Source organism: Scomber japonicus, chromosome 3, assembly GCF_027409825.1.
Source record: "Scomber japonicus isolate fScoJap1 chromosome 3, fScoJap1.pri, whole genome shotgun sequence".
Classification (NCBI taxonomy): Eukaryota; Metazoa; Chordata; class Actinopteri; order Scombriformes; family Scombridae; genus Scomber; species Scomber japonicus.
The window spans coordinates 21742129-21763060 of NC_070580.1; the positions used below are offsets into that span (position 1 = coordinate 21742129).

Here is a 20932-nt window from a genome sequence, read left to right on the forward strand (position 1 = left end):
CGATTTCAAACCTACCTGTAATCTGTGCCCTCCACAGGCGTCCATGTGTATGTCCGTACTGCCTCGTCGATGTACCTCTGTTGACAACCATAAAAAGACTCCGATAAGTAACACTGTCACATCCTCAGAACACGTCTCTCCACATAATTGGAGGGAAACAACAGATCCTAAACATTCTGAGTGATTCTGATTCATTACAACATCATTCAGGAAGGTGCTACTTTGGATCATGATTGAGTCTCATATATTGATGACTTGCCTCATCAACTGACTTAATGAGTGTCTTGATTTTCCTTTGCCCTGGTTTGCCATCAATCATCTGTCGTCGGATCTGAGAAGCCAACAGAGCCAATGAGAGCCATACAGAAACACTGAAACAAATCCACCGTGTTAAAACACTTAACATAAAATATACAGAAGTTTACAGTCATGACGTTTAAAGGAGGTTATTTTTACCTCTTCCTTGTTGTTATCCTCCAGCTCTGCATCCAGGAAGTCCAGAGTGACAGGCTCTCTGAAGTTAATGATCTGAACACAGTGAGAGAGAAAACAGAGGAAGATGGGAGAGGGTTAGCTTCAGTCAGCAGGAAAAACACATAGATTTAGCTTCAGAACCATCAAACTCAGAGGCAGGGCAGAGTTCATTGTTGGACATACCTTGGGTCGCAGATTAGGATGCAGCAAGACATAGCCGTTTGGGTCAATTGCAAAGGTGTAGCCATTGGCTCCGAGCTGAATGGAAAAAAGTGTGAGACGTGATTCAGTAATCAACTTTATGAAAAAAAATGTCTGCAGACTGAAATCAAGAGAACAACATGCTCACCCTGTATGTAGGTGTCTTCCTTTTGATTTCGTTGATTGCAATGTCAACTCCCATCACTCCAAGGATGAGCTGGTTCTGTATGAGGAATACATAAGATAATTATCAACATTTTACTCACAACAACAGTGGAATTAAAGAATCACACAGTGCCACGTCAGTGCTAAGAACATTCTCACATCACCTTTGTGCGCAGTCTGATTAAACTTTATTTTTTATCTTAAACTGAGTTGGTTTGTCACAACATTTCTGCTTTAATCCTGTGTGATAAGCTCAGAGGAAATACTGAAAGATGGATGCATATGTCCTGTCTGGATGATTATACAGCAGAGACTACACATGAGTGAATGTGATGTCTGTTGTCACCTCAGGGGGGAGATATTGTCCTGAAGAGCAGCAGCTAGCTGGACATAACAAATGAGTGATGATGGCCAACAACACCACAGAGATGCAAAATAAAACCTAAAAGCATCCTTCTCCTCCTCCAACTCCTATTGTGTGTTGAGCTTTACATATGTGTAGCCTCAACTACCTGGAGGATAGCACTAACATTGTTGTTACATAAATAACTTAAGGAAAGACTTATTGGTACAAATGATCGGTCAAGGTTCAAACAAGTGATACTATTTGCTGTTAATGAATGAAAATATGTGTACGTTTTAAAGTGCTGCATTATTGGTACCTGAGCGCTTGCAGTGTCAGCAGTGAGGTTGAAGACTGGCATCGTCCCAGTGATGACAAGACCCAAACCCTAATAAAAACATATCAGAAATCCACTTACAAAATAAAATTAAAATGATTCAAGAAACCTTCATGATTGTAAAAGGAGCAAGTTGCCTTTGACTTGAAACTTACAGATATAGCATGACTGATAATCTTCACAGACAACAGATTAAACGGTTGTTATGAACAATGTATGTAGGGCTTTATTTGGGCTTTTTTATTTTCATTTTTAACCAATGGTGATGATTTAAAGATAAATAGCAAAGGGTATAAATCATGAAATGTTGGTAGATTAAATGTTAGGAGAATCACACATTTATTACTTTAAATCAAATATTTTTAAGTTTTCTCTAACCAGAGCGTCCTGGTAAACATTTGTCCACTGGACCTGCTTGGCTTTAGGCCCAGCCAGCACCATGGGACGACCCAGGACATCCAGGTACTCCTGAAACAGCAAATAAATACACGTCAATAAACACACATAATCAACCAGACGTTTATGGAGCTTGTTATGAATTGGCACTAAAATGGAGAGCTGGAAGAGCCTTCAAATGTTCATTTGTCATAAAACTATAGGATCCTGACCGGCCTCCTCTCTGTCACCATAAACCAGTGGGCCACCAGCAGCAGAATCCCAGTCCTGCCGGGCCATAAAGCCTCCAGTCCTAAGCCACTCAAGGCCGTTTTTCATCATTATGAAGGAGCTATTAAAAACACATTAAGGGTGTCAATGGCACGATGTGCAAACAGGCCATTCTCCCAGAGGCTCTACTGTCAACGTTGGCACTGTGGGAATGTCCCACAGTGATTGTGAATAGAGGTGAGGGGTTAAGTCTACTAGTAATACATCATATACACTATATTCTTTTGTTTTAAGGAGCCACCTCATACAGCAGCTAATATGTCTTTTTTTATACACAACCTATTGATCCATGTCATTTTGGAGATGGTGTAATTGGTAAAATTATTGAGTGAGTGACCTTATGACATAAAATAACAGGAAGAAAAAAACAGGGGGCCTACAGGGGATGGGGCTGATCGCACTGCTGGCCTTCAGTATCTGATTATTGTAAAGGTGAGAGACAGTGAAATTGTTCTCTACTTAAAGTGTATACTGCCAACATTTAGAACAACTCAAAATTCCTCCTCAGACTGTGAATTATAATGTCAAATGTCTATTTTTCACAAAATAATATGTTCAAACAGTATCAGTGAAAAGGCAGCAGCTCTCTGGGGATTTTAAAATCATTAGCCGATTTCACATGATAAACAATTTCCATCCATTTTGCAGCGAAAAGAGAAATATTATTGCACATTTTGACCTTTGCCACCACCCTTTGTGTGTCTATCCTCAATACACAAAAGGGGCGCCCTGTATGTTATATGCACACAGCTATTTCTGTATCATGCTTCTGACCGTTTGTTTTTCATCGCCTGAACAGTGAGGTGCTGACAGGCGTAACCTATTCTATTATTAGCTCAATAAAAGTCCAGTTTAACGCGCCACAGGGAGATATTCCATCAGGACAGTGACAGCCAGACCTTTTCACGGGATATAAGGGAAATTTTCCGCATGGCTAGAACAATCTAGGAAACATAAAAAGTCAGCAACTGCAGATATGTGGTCCAAAGGAAGCGGAGCAATATAGACAGCATCCTTGCGTGTTGAATGGTCTCCTTGGGTATTGTAAGGGCTCCGATCACTGAGAGTACACTAATCAATACGTTCCCTCTAAAGGCAAACATCGTAACCCATGCCTGTCAACGTTGCTCCACTGAGATCCTCCACAAAGAAGGCAGAATAGACTAAACAAGACACTAAAAAACAGTGTAGAGCCATTTATTTTCAAAGCTGTCCCACTCTTCCCACATAGCGCATGACTCAGGACATTATGATTAATAATATTTTTTGCCATCTGTGTTTGATCAGTTTTTTTGAATGTTGCCATCTTATTCAAGGGAGTGTATTTGATGAGTGTGATGTTGAAGGGCAGAGTATGGTTAAATAACACAAGACCTCAATGTGTCTTGGGAACCTATACAGAGAGCTGCAGTCACCCACCTTCAGAAAACCTATTAGAGTAAGTGGCAGTTCTGAGAATATAAATATGCCAGAGTTAATGGAACAGCTGACAGTCTATTCTGGGGCCTGATCGCTCACAGGGGCTGAGGGGATGGGGGAGGAGAAAGGAGGGGAAAGAAGGGGGAGAGTAGGGAGAGGGGGTGTGCAGTACCCTGACTCCCTCCCACCATCACCATCCCCCAGCAACTGAGTCAATTTCTGCAGCTGGAATGAGGTTTTCCCAAGGGCCTCTAGAGACTTGTAGTGCCTCAAGCAAGTGCGGGGGGTGACAGGGCCCTGGCTGTGTGTGGTGAGTGTGACAGAGAGTGAGAGAGAGAGAGAGAGAGAGAGAGAGAGAGAGAGAGAGAGAGAGAGAGAGAGAGAGAGAGAGAGAGAGAGAGAGAAAGCAATCTCAAAGACTTTAGTTCAGAGCTTCTCAGAGAAAGTCTGAAACCTTATTTGTAATCGCGCCATCTCCAACTCTGTCACTTCCTTTCCATCCAACTGTGCCATCATCTGTCCCTGTGTAATGAATACTTAAAGGCATATCTACAATCTGTCTAATTATCATCAAAGCAACCATGGAGAAGCAATGGGCTTTCTCTTTGCTTGATATTGTTATTTCTCATAGTTTCATAAAAGTCTATTCAGTATCTAGTATTCAGTATTCAGTCCATATATATATATATAAATATATCTCACCTGGGTGTTGATTCTGATGGCTCCAATCGATGGGATTTCAAAGTAGTAACCTGAAGATTAAGAAGACAGAATCAATATATAACTATTTCAACAGAAAGATTTCATTCAACCTGCGTACTTGTATCATTTCTATTCAATTGAATTATTGGCATGAAAGTTTCGAGAACAGTGTTGCCAAAGCATTAAAATACAACGTTCAAATATTAGGACAGTACAAAATAACAATTATATGAACAATAACACAACATTAAGATTGATATATATTAATTATATTAAGATTGATATTCATTATGTATACACTTTATTCTATGCATCCATGCATGTACTCTGTGTGTGTGTGCATGTTGATACATATTAGGCAGTAAGATATACCCTATCTTATTTTCTTCGGAGTATTTTTAATTTTGAGAGGTCATTAAGCTCTTTGAAATCTGAAATTGCAAAGTTGAACTTGTTGAAGTACATACTTATTTCGGTGAATGTCTTACATTGAAGGAGGAAATGCATCTCTGTCTCAACCTCACCTGTCAAACAGTGACTACGTATTCTATTTTTCTTTTGGTTGCTGTGTTTTTTGTGTGTTGTTTTGCCAACTGCCAATTTGTAGTTATGGAGCCTGCAGATGGTTAGGGTCTGTCTGTGCTTTCCATCTCTGACAGTAAAGATATAGTTTTACTGAGGATGGAGTGTTTGTCAAGGAAATCTGGTGTTCTTTTATTTAAAGAAAATAATAATTTACCTTGACACAGATGCCACGGGTCTGATTTGTCCCCCTTCTTATGAGTGGGGAAAATTAGCCCTTTGCATCAAAATCCTGACTGTAATACGATATTGAACATTTTTAACCCTGCATCCTGCATCTCTGGGCTGCTGCATTTGAGCATTTAATTTTTAATGCTGTCTGGACCACAAGCTCTCCTTGGCTGGAGAGATTTTGTCTGTGTGGTCAAGTAACTGGAAAATCTAAATGGTTTTTGGTTGTCTTAATTGTTTCTTGTAATGTTTGGACTTGTTCCTTTTTTATAATACATTGATGTGAATTAATTCGATTTATTAGTATGTTAGTTGTTCCACATATCTCAGAATTAATTCTGATTAATTGCATTCTCAAAATCTACAAATGTGGGGATATCTCTGCTTTTTGTTTCTAATTGTACATTTCTAATTGCTTAAAATTATATTATTTCATTGTACCTTATGTGTAAGGCTTGGCATTTAGGTTGACAATGTTTTCCATCTTCTATTTTTCTCTGGTCTTTTCTGATGGTCTTTCATTCTTGATCAAGCTTCATGTCAGCATTTTGCCTTTTAGCAGACTTCCGTTTTTGTTTTATAAGGTCAGCTTTAATAGCTGCCCTCTGAAATATCATACTGATATTATCAATGGCCTTGTTTACATCATCTCTGGTTGGGACATATTGATTTTGGTTTTATATTGATATGTCATTCATCAGATGAGTCAGGTGAGTTAAAGGCTATGATGTATTAGTTTCCGCTGTCTGGGGCCCATCTATTAGTATGATTTAATTTACACAGCTTACTGGGTTTATCATTTGTGTCTCGCTTCACCCAAGAGTTTAAAAAATACATTTATTTGTTTGTGTTCTGAAAGGAGGGATTGCTGTCTGACAGTGAGTGAACTGATAGTGGAGGGATCCATGCCAGTGATTACAGAGTCTACTACACTAGACCCAAGAGCTGAGGAGTATGTGGCTCTCCCTAATGAGTCCCCTATGAACCTACTGTTTACCATGTATAGGCTTAAGGCCTGACAAAGATGCACTACCTCCCTGCCACTTTAATTTATTTCAGAGTAAAGGTTGCTCTGATGGGTGATGGTTGGTGTGGTAAACAGGGAACACTGACCAAACACATGTTTGTTGCCCTGTGAGTCAATGACATCAGGTTCAGTTCCTGTTCGTCCATTCAGATCTCCAGTTAGAGGCAGATTTCCTGGGGCTTGGAAATATGCGATTTCTGAATGAGTGTTTCAAAAGGTATATAAATAGCATGTCCCTATCAGTTATGCCCAGGGTTTGATCTAACTTTAACCAAATGTGTGATTTTCATTGTTTTGCTGGTGAAATCTGATGGCAAACATCTACTTTATACCACACCAAGATCCCATCCATGTCTTTGATAGATTTCATGAATTCAAGGTTTCCATTCTTCAGATCAAAGGCTGAGGAGTGAAGACCCTGAATATTCCAGCAGTTTATTTGAAATTAACACATTAAAATAAACTAAATAAACCTGTATGGTGAGACAAATAAAAAAACACCACAACGATCTATACATTTACAATTCTAAATAAGAATATGACATCAATTCAACGGAGACATGTACTATTCTCACTAATACTACAACTGTGCTGACAACTACTATTGCTATTATAATACCTCCCGTGTCATGAATGTAGTGTGTGACTCAGGAGGTATTTCATGATGTAGGGAAGTCAGCTCTATGTCATTGGCCTTGCAAGGTTGACGGCTGATTTAAAAAGAGCCAAACACGTTGAGCCATTTTCAACCCATGAAATATCGACTTTTAGACATTTGGTGTCATTGTCAACATTAACACCAGCATTGTGTCTAATCACAGTACAGCCATACAATTTCGTTTACAGCTAAACAAACATGTTTAAATGTGCAGTACCTCGTTAAACATTCGTACTGTGTACAAACTGTGTGATCCATTAGTAGATTGAAGTCAAATCTCTTCCATGTTATTAGGTACATGTAATGCCATCAGCTCCAGCTGACTATGCTGGGCCATGCAAGTATTGTATAGCTTGTGGCCATTGACCTCTCCACACTCATGGTTGTGCTTTGGGATGTAAATGTGGAGGCTCATTGGGAATGCTGAGCCCCAGGGACTGCTGCTGATTAGGAATGGAGGAGAGTGACCGACTGGGTCAATAACCACGCCGCTCCCCAAGTTATTAAAGCCATGAGTGTTTATACAAAGAGCCGCGAAATGGAGACAGCATCCTCGGAATGTTAAAAGGCAGAGATGACTCTCATTATTTTGATACATTATGCACTTTGCCACAGTGGTTTGTGTTGAGATTTGCCTTCTCTGTCTCATTCATTTGCACGTGCAAGCATGCAGGCTCACATACACTCACAGACATTACACACTCACACACACATTTACATACACAGTATATCATTCACACACACAGACACACATGCCAGGCACAGATTTTTGTTATAGTTTTGTTCAGTGCAGTAGTTTGTCCCAGTGCTTTTGGCTGCAAGCCAGAGACGTGGCATCTGTGGTTCCACAAAGCACAACTGTGGGGCAAAGCACAACTGTGGGGCAAAGCACAACGAAAGGTGAAGAGAGGAAAATATAGGCTGTAACTAAAAAGTAAGAATGTAATCTAAATCTCCTCTGTGTATCTAGGTCAACAACAGAGGTCCCCTGTGTGAGGGGCAATTATAATTTTAATCAATAACGTATTTTCTTTGTAAAGCTCATTTACATAATGCCTCGGCACTATTAGAAGTCAGTTTTCGTTACGTGTAGGAGTAGGAGTATGACGTAATTTGAATTACATATACATCACATGACATACATCACATGACAATCTTTTTTGACAAATTACTGGTATACTCTACAGGGTGTTTTAGTTCTTTCTACACAAAGTATTCATTATGCAGTTTATAATGTAGATTAATTATACTGTGTTAAGTGTGACTGTATTTTCCTGCTACTGTTTACAATACAGCATGCACTGTTGTCTATGCAGACTGTTACCATATAAACAATCATAAGTTCTCCCTGTAAACCTGCGCAACAATTTGATGGTGTAATTAAGATGTTTGAGTATTTTACTTCTATTGTGGATGGTTATCTTGAATTTGAGAGATATTTTATTCCTGTTTTTTCACTACAGTATAAGCATTGCTTTTGTGGAAGAAGCAGTATCACACAAATGCAGTATATCACATTTTCTACTTTTATCTTTCATTCACCTGCTTTGAATTTAACTCTGTTTTGCATTTTTTTTGAGAGCATGGAGAAATTGTTTCATTGTCCTTAGAGTCACAGAGAGGTTACCTTCTTCTTAAGATGGGATTGCAGCTCAAGTGAGACAATAGCTAGCATCTCTGAATGGCCTAGTTGTGTGTGTTTATGCAGTCAAATGTGTGTATGTCATGGGTGAAGGGTTAGGGCCTGTGGAAGTGTCAGGAAGCTGGCTCTGTTGGAGTGAGATACCAAAGACTAATAAGTACTGAAGATATGAGAGGACAGCTCCATTGAGGCTGGTGTGGCAACACTATTGTCTTATGTTGGCATACACTTTAGTACCATGGTAATCACTACAGTGGCAAAAAGCAGAGAGCATGTTGGCACAGAGGCGTAATCCTGGACTTTCCTCAGTCTGACAGGGAGATGGCACAGTAATCATCCTGCTACCAGACTCCTCCTGCTAATTAATAACAACTTCTGGGGAGATACTTCTGAAGCACTTGGCTCCACTGGCAATAAGCTAATCAGCAAGCAGTTAGCTGAGGCTTCATATAGACAGCTAAGGCCTTATAAAGGAGCTGCTTCAGATAAACCACAACACTGAGAAACAATATTAATTCAAGCCACAAAAGAGAACAAGACAAGTGAGTTATGGATTAAAAATAACAGCGTCCAAAACAGAGAATAGCAACGACAGTCTGAGTTAGATTAGGCTTAAATGAGCTGAGTCGAGACGAGATTCATGTTGACAAAGATGCTAACAGGATGAGCAGCTGAATCATATGGGTTGCCAGACTGTCGGTGAGGAGCAGAGTTGTCTGTTTGTCGGGTTATTTTAGGGACTGTGACTACCTCAGACTGATAAAATATGGATTTGATTTGATTTGATTTTTCTCATACAGTTAAGACAGAGAAGCTGGGGTTTTAATATTGAAGTTCAAGACAATATCATGATATATTAATATAACATATAATCAGAAAAGTTGAATGGAAAACACTGCCCCTTTAGAATATGCACTAGGCAAAATAAATGACTGTATTTCATCAACAGATTGCACCACCAGATTTCTCATTGGCTATTCAGATTCACTGTAGGTACATATGACCTGTATAATTACGTTGCATTTTAATGGATGACATGATCGGTTAGAGGTTAGCACTTATGGCATCACAGCGTGAAGGCTGTGGTGTCAAACTAAATCATCCCATAGTTCAAAGGCATGCAGGTTTGATTAACTGGAAACTCTACATTGCCTCTGTGAATGTGGGTGATTATCGACATCTTTTGCACAGTGCATGCTGGGATAGATTCCAGTCCTCACAACTCTAAAGAGGACAAAGCAGGTGTAGAATCAGGATCTAAATAGTTCGATCTTTCTAATGGCACAAGATCTCAGACTCGTTCTTTTTCCAGTTCCAGTCATTGCTCTGTTTATATCTCGTTACCTTGGAAGATGCAGTAAAACATGATGATCTTCAAACCACTATGCAGATTATTTGTCTTTTTTGTTTGTTGTTTTGCCTATTAGCCTTGGGGAAAGTGTTCTCATCAAGAGCAAATGTGAAATTTTAATTCCAAGTCCCTTTGTTACAAGTTACAAGTGATAAGGCTTTCCATTTCCCACTAAAGGACAAATTGTCTGAGCCAGTGTCAGCCACAAAAATGCTCCACAAATGCAGTGCTTGCTGGTGTTTCCATTGATATCACCATGTATAATATTGTTCAGGGGACGTTAAGTATGATGGAAAAATCTATCTATAAAATCACCATCAAGAGTTGACTCAAGGACACTTTGCCATGTGGACACTCCACTCCACCTCCTGAGCTACAGCCAGCCACCATACTGTAGCTCCTTTACATTTTACATACAAGGACCTTATCCACTTACCTTTATTGGCACAGGCTATCCACTGCAACGGCGTTACATCATAATTATGCTGGCCAACAGAGAAGGTGAAGACACGAACCTGGATGGAGAAAAAGACAAATGGAGAGGCTGAGACAGAAATAGACAGAGATAGAGAGGACAAAAAAGAAGGCCATTTAAAAATAATACAGCCAAAACCAAACTTCCTGCAGAGACACTGGAGGAAAAAAAACTAGTGGAAGGCAATAAATTCACTGTCATGTGACAACAATACACAAATCTTCAGTATGATTAGATTAGCCTCCTCGTCACCTCACACAACTGTCTCCAACACAAGACTGCAGAGAGAGAGAGTTGTCAAACTGCAGATTATTCCTATATGACAGCAGCCGTCATGAGGGAACTGGATAGTAATGGATAACAGAGGAAATATTGGTGGAGCCGTGAAATGGGGAAAGTAGAGGTGGGAGTGACAGCAAGACTGGAACAAAGACACAAACTGACTATCTATTGGTTGTAATTTTATAGGCTCAGATGATAAAGTGGCTAATTAGTCAGCAGGTCAGAGCTGTTAACACCAGCAGCAAAATAACAAAAGAGGCAGAAGAAGAGAAACAGACAGGGAGAGAGGGGGAAAGGGTTGAAGAAAGACCAAAGAGATGACTCACAAGAGGAAAAAAATCCACAATAAAACATCCAAAATGGAAGTGATGAAAAGCTTGGAAAGGACGTTTTATGCACAGATTGGAGTGCTTGGCATGTCTGACAGCCTAACTAACAACACTGCCTCTGCTTTAATGAGACAATGTCAGCAGAATATGGTGAGAGACATGGAGGGAAAAAAAGGCCTGCTAAGACTGTTCCTGGACATGTATGATGTCCTTGGCTGGCAGAGTGAGTAGATGAATAGATAACAGCCTTATGGGGACAGACTCACCGTTTTGTTGGGCCAGTTGTACTTCTCAAAGATTTCCTGTGCACGATCCTCCCCGCCATCTGTAAACATCATTATCATCTTATTGCAGTTGGCCCTCGGGGCGCTGCTCTCCTGTGGCACATGAAGAAAGAAAAGAGGGAGGAGAGGACAGCAAAGAGAGGGAAAGAGGCAGAGAGACAGATTAGGGAAAATATAGAAATAAAAAAAGGTGTTGATGCTAGGAAATCACTTAAAATAGCAATACTGCCTTGATGTGCTGTCCCATATGTTTATATATGTGTGTGAGTGCATAGAAAATGGGGATGAAGAGGGTGTAATATGTTTTCCCAGAACAATATTTGTCACGCTAAAATTGATCTTTTGTGATTACCTAATAATGCATAATTTCATGGGCATATAGGCAGAAATCTATACTGGACTAAATCTGTATGAGTTTAAAAAAACAGTATTCTTTGTCCAGCATTTTGTTGCAATAGACCTTATTCATTCTTAGCTTACATTTTCAGCATTTTTTAAAAACGTTTTTAATCATACATATAGAAATTTGCTGGTTGGTAGGAGCCAGGTTGATATTATCATAATTTCAGCATTTAATTTGAACGTATGCAATGTTATTGTAGCGTTAAATTTAACTGTGTCAGAGGCACTTTCATCAGCATTTAAGCATTGTATGTTCATAGCCAGGCACCAGTCTTTAGCATTCAGCTTTGATACAAATCCCCCGCCTGCCCACACGGCAGCTGCCATTGATATGCAGGCCAGCGGCATGTCAATCTGACAAGATTCTAATAAAGATAAATAATATTGCTGCAATTACATATTTTTATTGTGCTTCTGCCACCAATCATGGAAGTGAGTCTGCCATAGACAGCGATTAAAGGGGGCTTTTTATTTCTCATTCTGCTGGCAAGAGAAGGTGGGGTGGATGGGTAGGTGGGGTGGGTGGGTGGGGGCAGCCGGCACTTGGCTCTATGCCGACAAGCCCACCAGAGGAATATAAAGTGTCTGTGGCTGATCTCCTCTGGGCTGCGCTCATCAATCATCCCATCAGGGCCCATTAGGGTGGCAGCCTCCTAAAATACACAGCAGCATACGGAGCTGAGACAGCACCTGTGTCGAGAGCACGTGGATGCTTACTGCTGACAGACCTCACCACTGTGCTGGCTTCTACAAACGCTAGCGTCACTCCATTGCAACAGCAGTTATAATCAGACCTACATTCAACAATGACAGAACTCTGGAAATGTCTTATACAAACCTGGGCCACACACTGTCAGCGCTGTTTCATCACTGACAATTTAGTTTAAGTAATTTGATTAGATAGTAACTCTGACAGGAAATATAATAACATTCTGGAGCCACAGAACATAGTTACAGCATGTTTTTCTAAAGCTTTCATAGGGAAACAATTCTTCTGCCACAGACAAACATTCAGCCTAGCATTGCTCTTCCCCTGAGGGATTTGTGGCTCTTACATTGAGAAGCTGTTCAAAGGCAAATGTGAAGCCAGACTTGTAATCTGTGGTTCCTTTGGCTTGCATGTGCGCGACGGCCTCCTTGAAGATCTTCTTGTTACGAACGTTGGCTTGGACCAAAGTCCTGAAGCATGGAACAACAGCATCGGCCTTCTCATTGAACTATAAAGGGAAATACAAAGACACACATGAGCATACTGAATATGCTTTTCTGGACAAAAATACCACAAAATTTACATTTGTGGCAACAACTGTTGCTGCTGTAAGATTGTGTATTTCTCTGTTTTCTCTTTTATATGTGTGTGTAGTTCATGGCGTCAGGATGCAGACGTGGGTGTGTGCAGATGTGAGCTGCCCTGCTACTCTCTGGCTGGCAGTAAACACTGGTAATTACAACTTTCCACACAAAGAACAGGTGCACCTGAAACGCCAGTGCAAACCACTGAACAGAAACCCAGCCAAGGTAATATCATCTGTCTCATCTCATCCACCAAATTAGCTTAAAACTGTGCGTGTGTTTGTGTGTGTGTGTGTGTGTGTGTGCGTGCCGTAAATACTTGTACTTGTGTGCAGTTTAGATGCGTGATTAGAATATTAGCAGCAATGTCTGTAATGGAAGGTTTCAGATGCAGTTGTGTCTTGAAGGTCAACTTCAAAATCTACTGACATTTTCGGGACAGATTGATGTAAAACATTGTGAACGCAAAAGGCTGACATTTCTCAGGAGTTCGTGTTGTCTCATATTTAAATTGACAGACAAAGAAATCCAACACACAAAAGTATTAGGTGCCTCATGTTCAATATTCATTGGTGTTACTTGTAAATATCACGTCGCTTGTCTCTTAAAATGTAGCAGTGACACACGACTAAGAAAAAAAGGGCTGGTTACATCTACTCTCTATCTACACACTTAATAATGAAGACTGTACATGCAAATAAAAAAAGTACTATGAAATTAACTCTGTATTATAAGGAGTAATTACATTGCCGTAACAGAAGTGAGGCCACAGTTTGTCATAAAGACGTTTACTGAAGCATGAAGACACCAGAAACTGTGTTTGATGATTATTTTCAGTTAATTTTTGGTCATTAATGTCTTAATGTTTTGTGCTTGTAAACAATTCACAGCTAGCTTCTGTAAGCCCCTCACTTTCTTTATAGGGGTGAAAATCAGATGCGTTCCCACCCAGATTACCATGCTCATTTCTTGCTCTTAGAGCCAGGATTTAGAGGCATACAGTGGCTAAGAGCAATGGATTATGAAGGATTACTGAAGGAAGTCTCCAAACAGAGCCACCACACCAAGCATATGTTTGTGTGTGTGTGTATGTATGTGTGTTATCTGTCCTGCAATATAGGATAACGTTAATATTCCCCTAAACATTCGTCCTGATAGAAAGCTTGGTAATCAGCAGAGTGAAAGAGACAGACTGGCACAATGCCGCATGGACAACGGTGATGCAGGAAAAGCAAATACATTGTAATGAGGGAAGTGCAGTGTTTCTACTGCAAGCAAACAACTTGGAGCGGTATGAACACACTGTGCAGTCTACCGAATCCCTGCTTAATTACTACCTGCTTAATGAATACAACAAATATTTGTGTTATTCAGGAGTGATTTGTGTCATTAATTGCTAGTCATGATCAGAAAGTTTCTACTTACTCGTGCCACATTCACATAGTCATCGTCTGACAGAGTGTCCAGCATCTCCACCACTGAAGTTTTCATCAGCTTTAGAGTGAGACCACTGACACTTCCACTCCTGCAAAAGAAGCCACATAACACTTAATACACATAATCAGTTATAAAAAGACAGGCCCAAATCCTGCTCATGCCCATTTTCTTAACTTCCAGAGGACTCACATCTGTACGTTTAAGACAGTAATGCTAAAGCAGGTGGACTTCAACTAAGATGGGCAGCAATCGTCTTCCTTTAACTTTAGATTTTCCTCAGACCAACAGGTGGCACTAGCGCCCTTTGAAGGAGACATACACTCTAGCCAGGGGGAAATGTTGACCTGAGACTGAGGAGTGAGATACTCACACATCCACAATGATGACCATGTCCTTTGGAGACGATGCACCTTGGATATACCTGTACAAAAAGACACAAAGAATCGGCTTTAATTGGTTCTATAATCTTTGAGAATTGCACTAAAGAGAGAAGCCAAAGTTAGAAATGAGCTGAGCCGTGATAATATGGACCATGGCTGAACCCACTTAAGCTAGAGAATACTGAAAAGGCTTATGTGCTTAGAAGAGTTAATAAGTTGTGTTATATACTTCAGTGTTGGCTGCAGCTACTGTCGGCTGACTTCAATGGAGATACCCCTCTTTACTAAATAACAATGCCTCCTCTAAATAATTACAGCATAAGCCAAAGTAATTGCTAGTTTATAGTCTAAGTATATAATAACACACTCACTGCAACGGACTGCACTGAGCTGTATGACCTCCTAACAATACAAGCTATAACTGTAAAAACACCCTTTTTAACAAATCAAATACTGAGTTTTAAAAGGTACAACAATGAACATACTCCATATCAGCAAAGGATTCATTCAATTGTTAATCAGTACCAACACAAATGATTTGACAGGAGCTGGGGTATTAATTATATATTCAAACAGATATTACATTTTTTGTTAAATATTAATCTTAAATCCTTGCCTAAAGCAACTACTTTTGTGTTTCAACTTTTTGTGTCAGTTACAGGCCAAGACAAGCTATGCTAGAGACCTGCTGATGTTCTTGTAATTCCTTTGTTTCAATGTAATAATTTAATTTGAGCAACAACCCCCCCCCCAAAAAAAATAAATAAAATAAAATAAAATAAAACCCAAAACAAAACAAAACAAAAAACTATTGTTTTTAGAATTCAACAGAGTGATGAATGACTTACTAAATTAATTTATTTGATGATACAGTCAAATATGCTTTATATTTTGTCACTTGAAATGTATATGACCTTGTCAAGAAGCAGCCTGAGTGGTGTTGACCTGTGCTGTGGAGAGCCTGTGCTGAGCTTAGTACTTTCAGTAAAATAAGATAGCTGATGTTCTGTTCCTTTGATGACTCATCAGTTGGGCGTCAAACACATTATTTACTCTGGCGGTCCTTTTGTCGGGGGAGGCACAAGCTGCTTAAGACTATTATGCTATTGCTGCACAGCAACTCTTAAAATAGGGCTTCTCTGGGTTCGTGTCAGCCATAGCAAGGCGTAGGCCAAAAAGGCAAAGAAAGCAGTGAACGAGCAAGGCCAGACAACTAGTGACCTGGAAGAGGCACACACATAACATCTGTGAACAGTTGATAGAGGATGACATACAGAGGAAAATCAAAAATTCTCCCTTTTCTCTTCCAGTGGCAATTAAATTCGCATTTACCCCTGATACAAAGAGAGCAGAGATTGATGGATATTATAGGCTTTTCTAAAGCACACTAGGAGGGGTGGGGGGTTCAGATGTGAGTACTAGTTTGACATTCTGAGGAGTGAGCAGGGAAGCAGTTAGCAGCCGTCCTAGGCACAAGCAGAGTAATCATCAGGGGTCTCTTTCTGCTGATTATCAGCCGTTCCGCTGAGTGTGGAGAGAAGCCAGCTGCCTGTGGGCCAGAGAGGCTCTGTTCTTATGCTCGGCCAAGCTGATATGGAGGTAGAGCAATGAAGCCGCTGTAGGCTTTGCCACTGCTCCCACAAGTCTCAACGCTCCCACTCACTGGCAGGCGCCAATCCAACCTGCAGAGTGACCTTTGACCCACATTGAAGTGACGTCCCTCAGCACAGCGCCTGGGCTGCTGAAATCTGTTTTTCAGACACAACCTGGGTCTGCTGAAAAGCTGCCTGAAACCCCCCGATGGAGCTGGGACTCGGCATCAGCGCTGCCTCGCAAGAGGTCGATTAACTGAGCATGCCCAGAGTGAACATGGGCAAAATGTATGTGTGCGTAAGGGGGGGGGGGATCCAATTATTTTCAATAATAAAGAATGCCACATCAAAGGTAGAACTTCTGCAGCTTTCCGCAACTGTGTGGAGTATGAAATCAGGTCTGGAACCATGAGGCATATTGGCATGCATGACTTTTATCAATTTAATTACTGAAATCTTAATTTGAGGGAGAGAGAGGGAGAGGAGGATAGAGCTGAGACTCCACACAGTGGCAGCTTCATTCTCTTGAGCGGATGGGGTTTGTGAAAGCGATCATCGATGCAGGACGAAAACTCAGTCAGAATGTGGCCCACGTCTCCACTCCCTCAGGCTCATGGACGGAGACGCCCCAACTGAAGATTGAAGGAGGGTCATTTGGTGAAGGCTGATGTCTGCAGACCAACTGCAGGATTTCATTAACTTCTGTGGTCAGTGTATTTCTCACAGAGGAGAATAGTCCTTTAAAAGGACTCCAAGTTATTTTGAAGGGGCTAAATGTTAATTATAAGGCAATGCAGACTTCTATTACTCAGTCATTATAGGCCATCGTCAACTGCACCAATTTAAAATAACACAATGGAGAACTGTGCAAGCTTTGGCCCTAAAATCAGCTGAGAAAATATCACGTTCAAGCAGATCATTTCTCACTAACTGTGAAAAAGGAAGCATTGATCAGCAGTAATGGAGTTTAAGAGGAATGTGTGCACAGTGATGGAGTAGAGAAGAGTAACACATGAGCCAGGATAGCACCACTCAACACTGAAGCTATAGTGCTGCCATGGCTGATTTTCCTGAAGATTGTCTTGGTGTATCAGTGCTACTCTCCTTCTCTCTCTTTCCATTGCCTGAAGTACAATTGAATTTCACTGTGCCACAGAGCAGAGAACATCAGGATCAGAGAGAGCGGGATGGAGTCAAGGATTTTCAGTCTCCAGGCTGATATGCAGTTCTACGGTTATGACAGATAAAAATCAAGAATTGAGGCCGGCATCAGAGTATAATTCTCCATATTTTGACTCATGGATCCAGATGTGTTGTTTCTGCATGGATTCTAGTCAGTAATTACCTCTCAGCTTCTGCCCACTGATGCCATTCTTTCCCTGTCATTACCCAGTCTCCTGCGTGCCAAGGCCAGGTGACAAGCAGATGGGCCTGGCTGGTGCTGAACTGAGACCTGTCGTCCATTCTGTCCCACCGTGCCACAACCATCAGCCAGTAGACACAACACATCAGCCTTTGGCCTCTCTGTCCATTCACTAAAAGTTATGATCTATAACTAACCACTGGTACTTGAACATTGTAACCCTGAGACTATTTTATTTCTGACTGACTTGTGATTATATGTTGTGACTCAGATCTTGTTAATTCAGCAAACAGCTCATTCCATCTTAGTTCTTAATATTTATATATGTATACTTTTGGATGAGTGTTTAAACCTTGTTGCTGAAATTAAAATGCTGCAGTTCTTGGTCTACAGCTGAGAGCGTTTTTTTATTCTTGATGACTTTACAGTAAATGACAAATTACATCTCATAAAATAGTATGTACGTTAAGTCAAAATAGTAATTACTAATCATTGGCAATGTGAGTGCAACTTCTTGACAGCAAAATCCTATCGTACAGTGCAAAACACTTTATATTCACATAAACCATAATACATAAAACATGTAAGTCTCTGAAAGCCCTCTTCAAAATGAGACAAAATATTGTTTGTATTTTGTTTGCAAATAAAACCTGCACTCTTTATTTTACTGAAAAAGGGAAACACTAATTTATTATTCACAAAGTGAACTTTTACCTTATACAGCTGATCGGGTTTTGTTTTCTTATAATTGAGTAGGTTCACCCCTATAAAGCAATGTAACATTAATGGTTTACTAAACAAAAAATGCCAAAGAAAATTGAAAGTAAATACTGTTTTTTTGAGTATATTTATTGTTGTAATTTCAATCCTTTGGCTTTGGACAAAACAGGCTATATGTAGAAATGTTACTTCAGATTATGAGCACTTGTGATAAGAATTTTAATGTTTTACTATTTTAAAAAGATTTTATTTTGGTTTTCACTCAAATATCAACAACTTTTCTCCTCGTTTTCCCCCACATCGCTTACTATACCTATACCTAGACTACACAGCTGTTCGGTCCCAATCCCTTAAGTTCCCTTCGCATTGTGGGCATGGAAATGCTCTTACTTTCACTATTAAACATAACAACAAAAAAGCCCGAAAAAATATGCTTTAAAAAAAAAAAAAAAAACATAGCCCTGAGTTCTACTGTTGTTTTTCTACGATTTGATTTCACCAAACTTTTAATCGTAGAAAAACAACTGTAGAACTCAGGGCTATGTTTAATAGGGGCATGCATGGGCATATTCCAAGATGACAATGCCAGGATTCATTGGGCTTAAATTGTGAAAGAGTGGTTCAAGGACCATGAGACATAATTTTCACACATGGATTGGCCACCACAGAGTCCAGACTTTCACCCCATTGAGAATCTTTGGGATGTAGTGGAGAAAGTTTTGCACAGTGGTCCGACTCTCCCATCATCAATACAAGATCTTGGTGAAAAATTAATGCAACACTTCATGCAATGTCTTGTGACATTGCAGAAGCTTATCGAAATAATGTCACAGTGAATGCGTGCCGTAATCAAAGCTAAAGGTGGTCCAACGAAATATTAGAGCATGTGACCTTTTATTTTGGCGGTGCCTTTTTTTTTGGCCAGGCAGTGTATCATTACTGTAGTAAAAGGCGCCTGAGCTAATAGCTAATTGAAAATATCTAATGTGTAAGTGACCAATGCTTTTTATTTAGTGATATCCTTTAAATAAATTGAGTTGATTGAGAAAAGTATTAACAGCAGCAGTAGTGACTTGTATGCTCATAAAAAAATACCAAAAAGCCATAACATACATCATGTACATCACAATGTAAACATGTTCATACCATCACAAATATGTATGTGACAATATGTACAACCAAGATAAAACTCAGTTTGTGTGTGCAGTAGACATGTGGTCTTTACACTGAGGTGGAATAAGGTATCGCTCTAAATGAGAGCAGATTAAAGCAGCCACATTCACAGCCGCCACCCCCCATAAATCTAAAAGAAATGCATTATACAAGCAATGAACACAATGACATACTCTACGTTGTGGTGATTGTATTTCGGTCCTTTTGCAGCAGTCTGGTAAAGGAGTCTCATTGGAATTCATGAAATAGTTTTATCATGGTGCAGCGCTGTAAAATCAATACATTAACAGTGCCGGGGGGCTAACTCTCTCAGGAGATTGTGTTTATGCACCCTGACCCATTCCACAAAGTGTTGTGCATTACATTTAAATGGGAGGAATTATCTACTACATACATTTCAGAAACATGTTATAGATACACGTAGCATGATACATGAAGTGGCTCAGGCTCATTATATTGTGCTACCGTACACGTGCAGCTCACTGTACATTTTGAGTTGTGTATGTTGACATAATGGTGAGCACAGTCATCCATGAGTGTGTTTATGTTTCTGTATTTTCTATTGTGAACCGTGTTTATCGCTCGCATTGTAAACAGCATATGTATATAGTGAGTGGGACGTATATACAGTACATCCACTGTAGTGATTTAATGTGTGAATATCCTTCACAGTGTGAAAACTCAGATGCACCCATCACATACAGTAGCTGTAAGCAGAGTAACCGCACAATACTGTGACAACTGTATATAACACACCAAGACTGCTTGTGTGTGTAGGTGTGTTTATGTGCATACTCCCATGTGTGCGTGGATTTGTGTTGTGCTGATGGGCTTATTATTTTATGGACTGCTGCTCTCTTAGTGCTCCTGTGGATGTGGCAGGCGAATAAAGATTGAATTAAGATAAAAATATAGGAGGATGGGGCCCAGAGAGCCTGCGGAGAAAGAGATGTTGTCTGTCGTTTATTTATTCCACTTTCTGTTGATTATTGGAAGTGTTAGTACCAAGATTCACATTTCCATATTTTTGGCTTCAGAAGAACACAACATTTTTAGGCCCAATTTTCTACCACTTTCCTTTTCAAAAAGAAATGGTGAATATTGAATTAATTATGTGTACTGGAATACATCAGTATCAATTATTAGGAGGCTGGCAACCAGTCTGTTTCCACTGCTATTAGAATTAAAGTGGTCTCCTTGCTTTGTCTCTACATCTTGGCTCAAACTAAAATGTCAAATTTTGATTGCGACTCTTCAAGTAAAACTGCTAAAGCCTTGTGTCACCTTCAGTCCCACCACTAACACTCTGGTCTTTCTTTTGACTCAGATTCTCCCTGAAGTGGGGTGAAGAGAATGAGAGGAGGAGGAGGCAAAGCTCAGGGCTCTAGATATTGGGAAAGGTATTTTGGGGAGCTTCAGCTTCAGGGATTGACCAGCAGTCATAATATTTACAAAGAGGTAAGA

General features: G+C 40.1%; 1 protein-coding gene across 1 annotated transcript in view; it reads right to left on the reverse strand.

The window, feature by feature from the left end:
- The window catches only part of cacna2d2a (calcium channel, voltage-dependent, alpha 2/delta subunit 2a), a 50500-nt gene that overhangs the window by 12065 nt on the left and 17503 nt on the right, over nt 1–20932 (reverse strand). The window contains exons 4-16 of the mRNA XM_053315540.1: nt 14611–14661; nt 14229–14328; nt 12566–12727; nt 11091–11201; nt 10175–10253; nt 4308–4357; nt 1899–1988; nt 1503–1571; nt 824–898; nt 658–732; nt 457–528; nt 260–331; nt 16–77 (exon numbers count right to left, since the gene is read on the reverse strand). Of these exons, the coding sequence (XP_053171515.1) occupies nt 16–77; nt 260–331; nt 457–528; nt 658–732; nt 824–898; nt 1503–1571; nt 1899–1988; nt 4308–4357; nt 10175–10253; nt 11091–11201; nt 12566–12727; nt 14229–14328; nt 14611–14661 (1068 nt within the window). The remainder of the gene's footprint in view (nt 1–15; nt 78–259; nt 332–456; nt 529–657; nt 733–823; nt 899–1502; nt 1572–1898; nt 1989–4307; nt 4358–10174; nt 10254–11090; nt 11202–12565; nt 12728–14228; nt 14329–14610; nt 14662–20932) is intronic.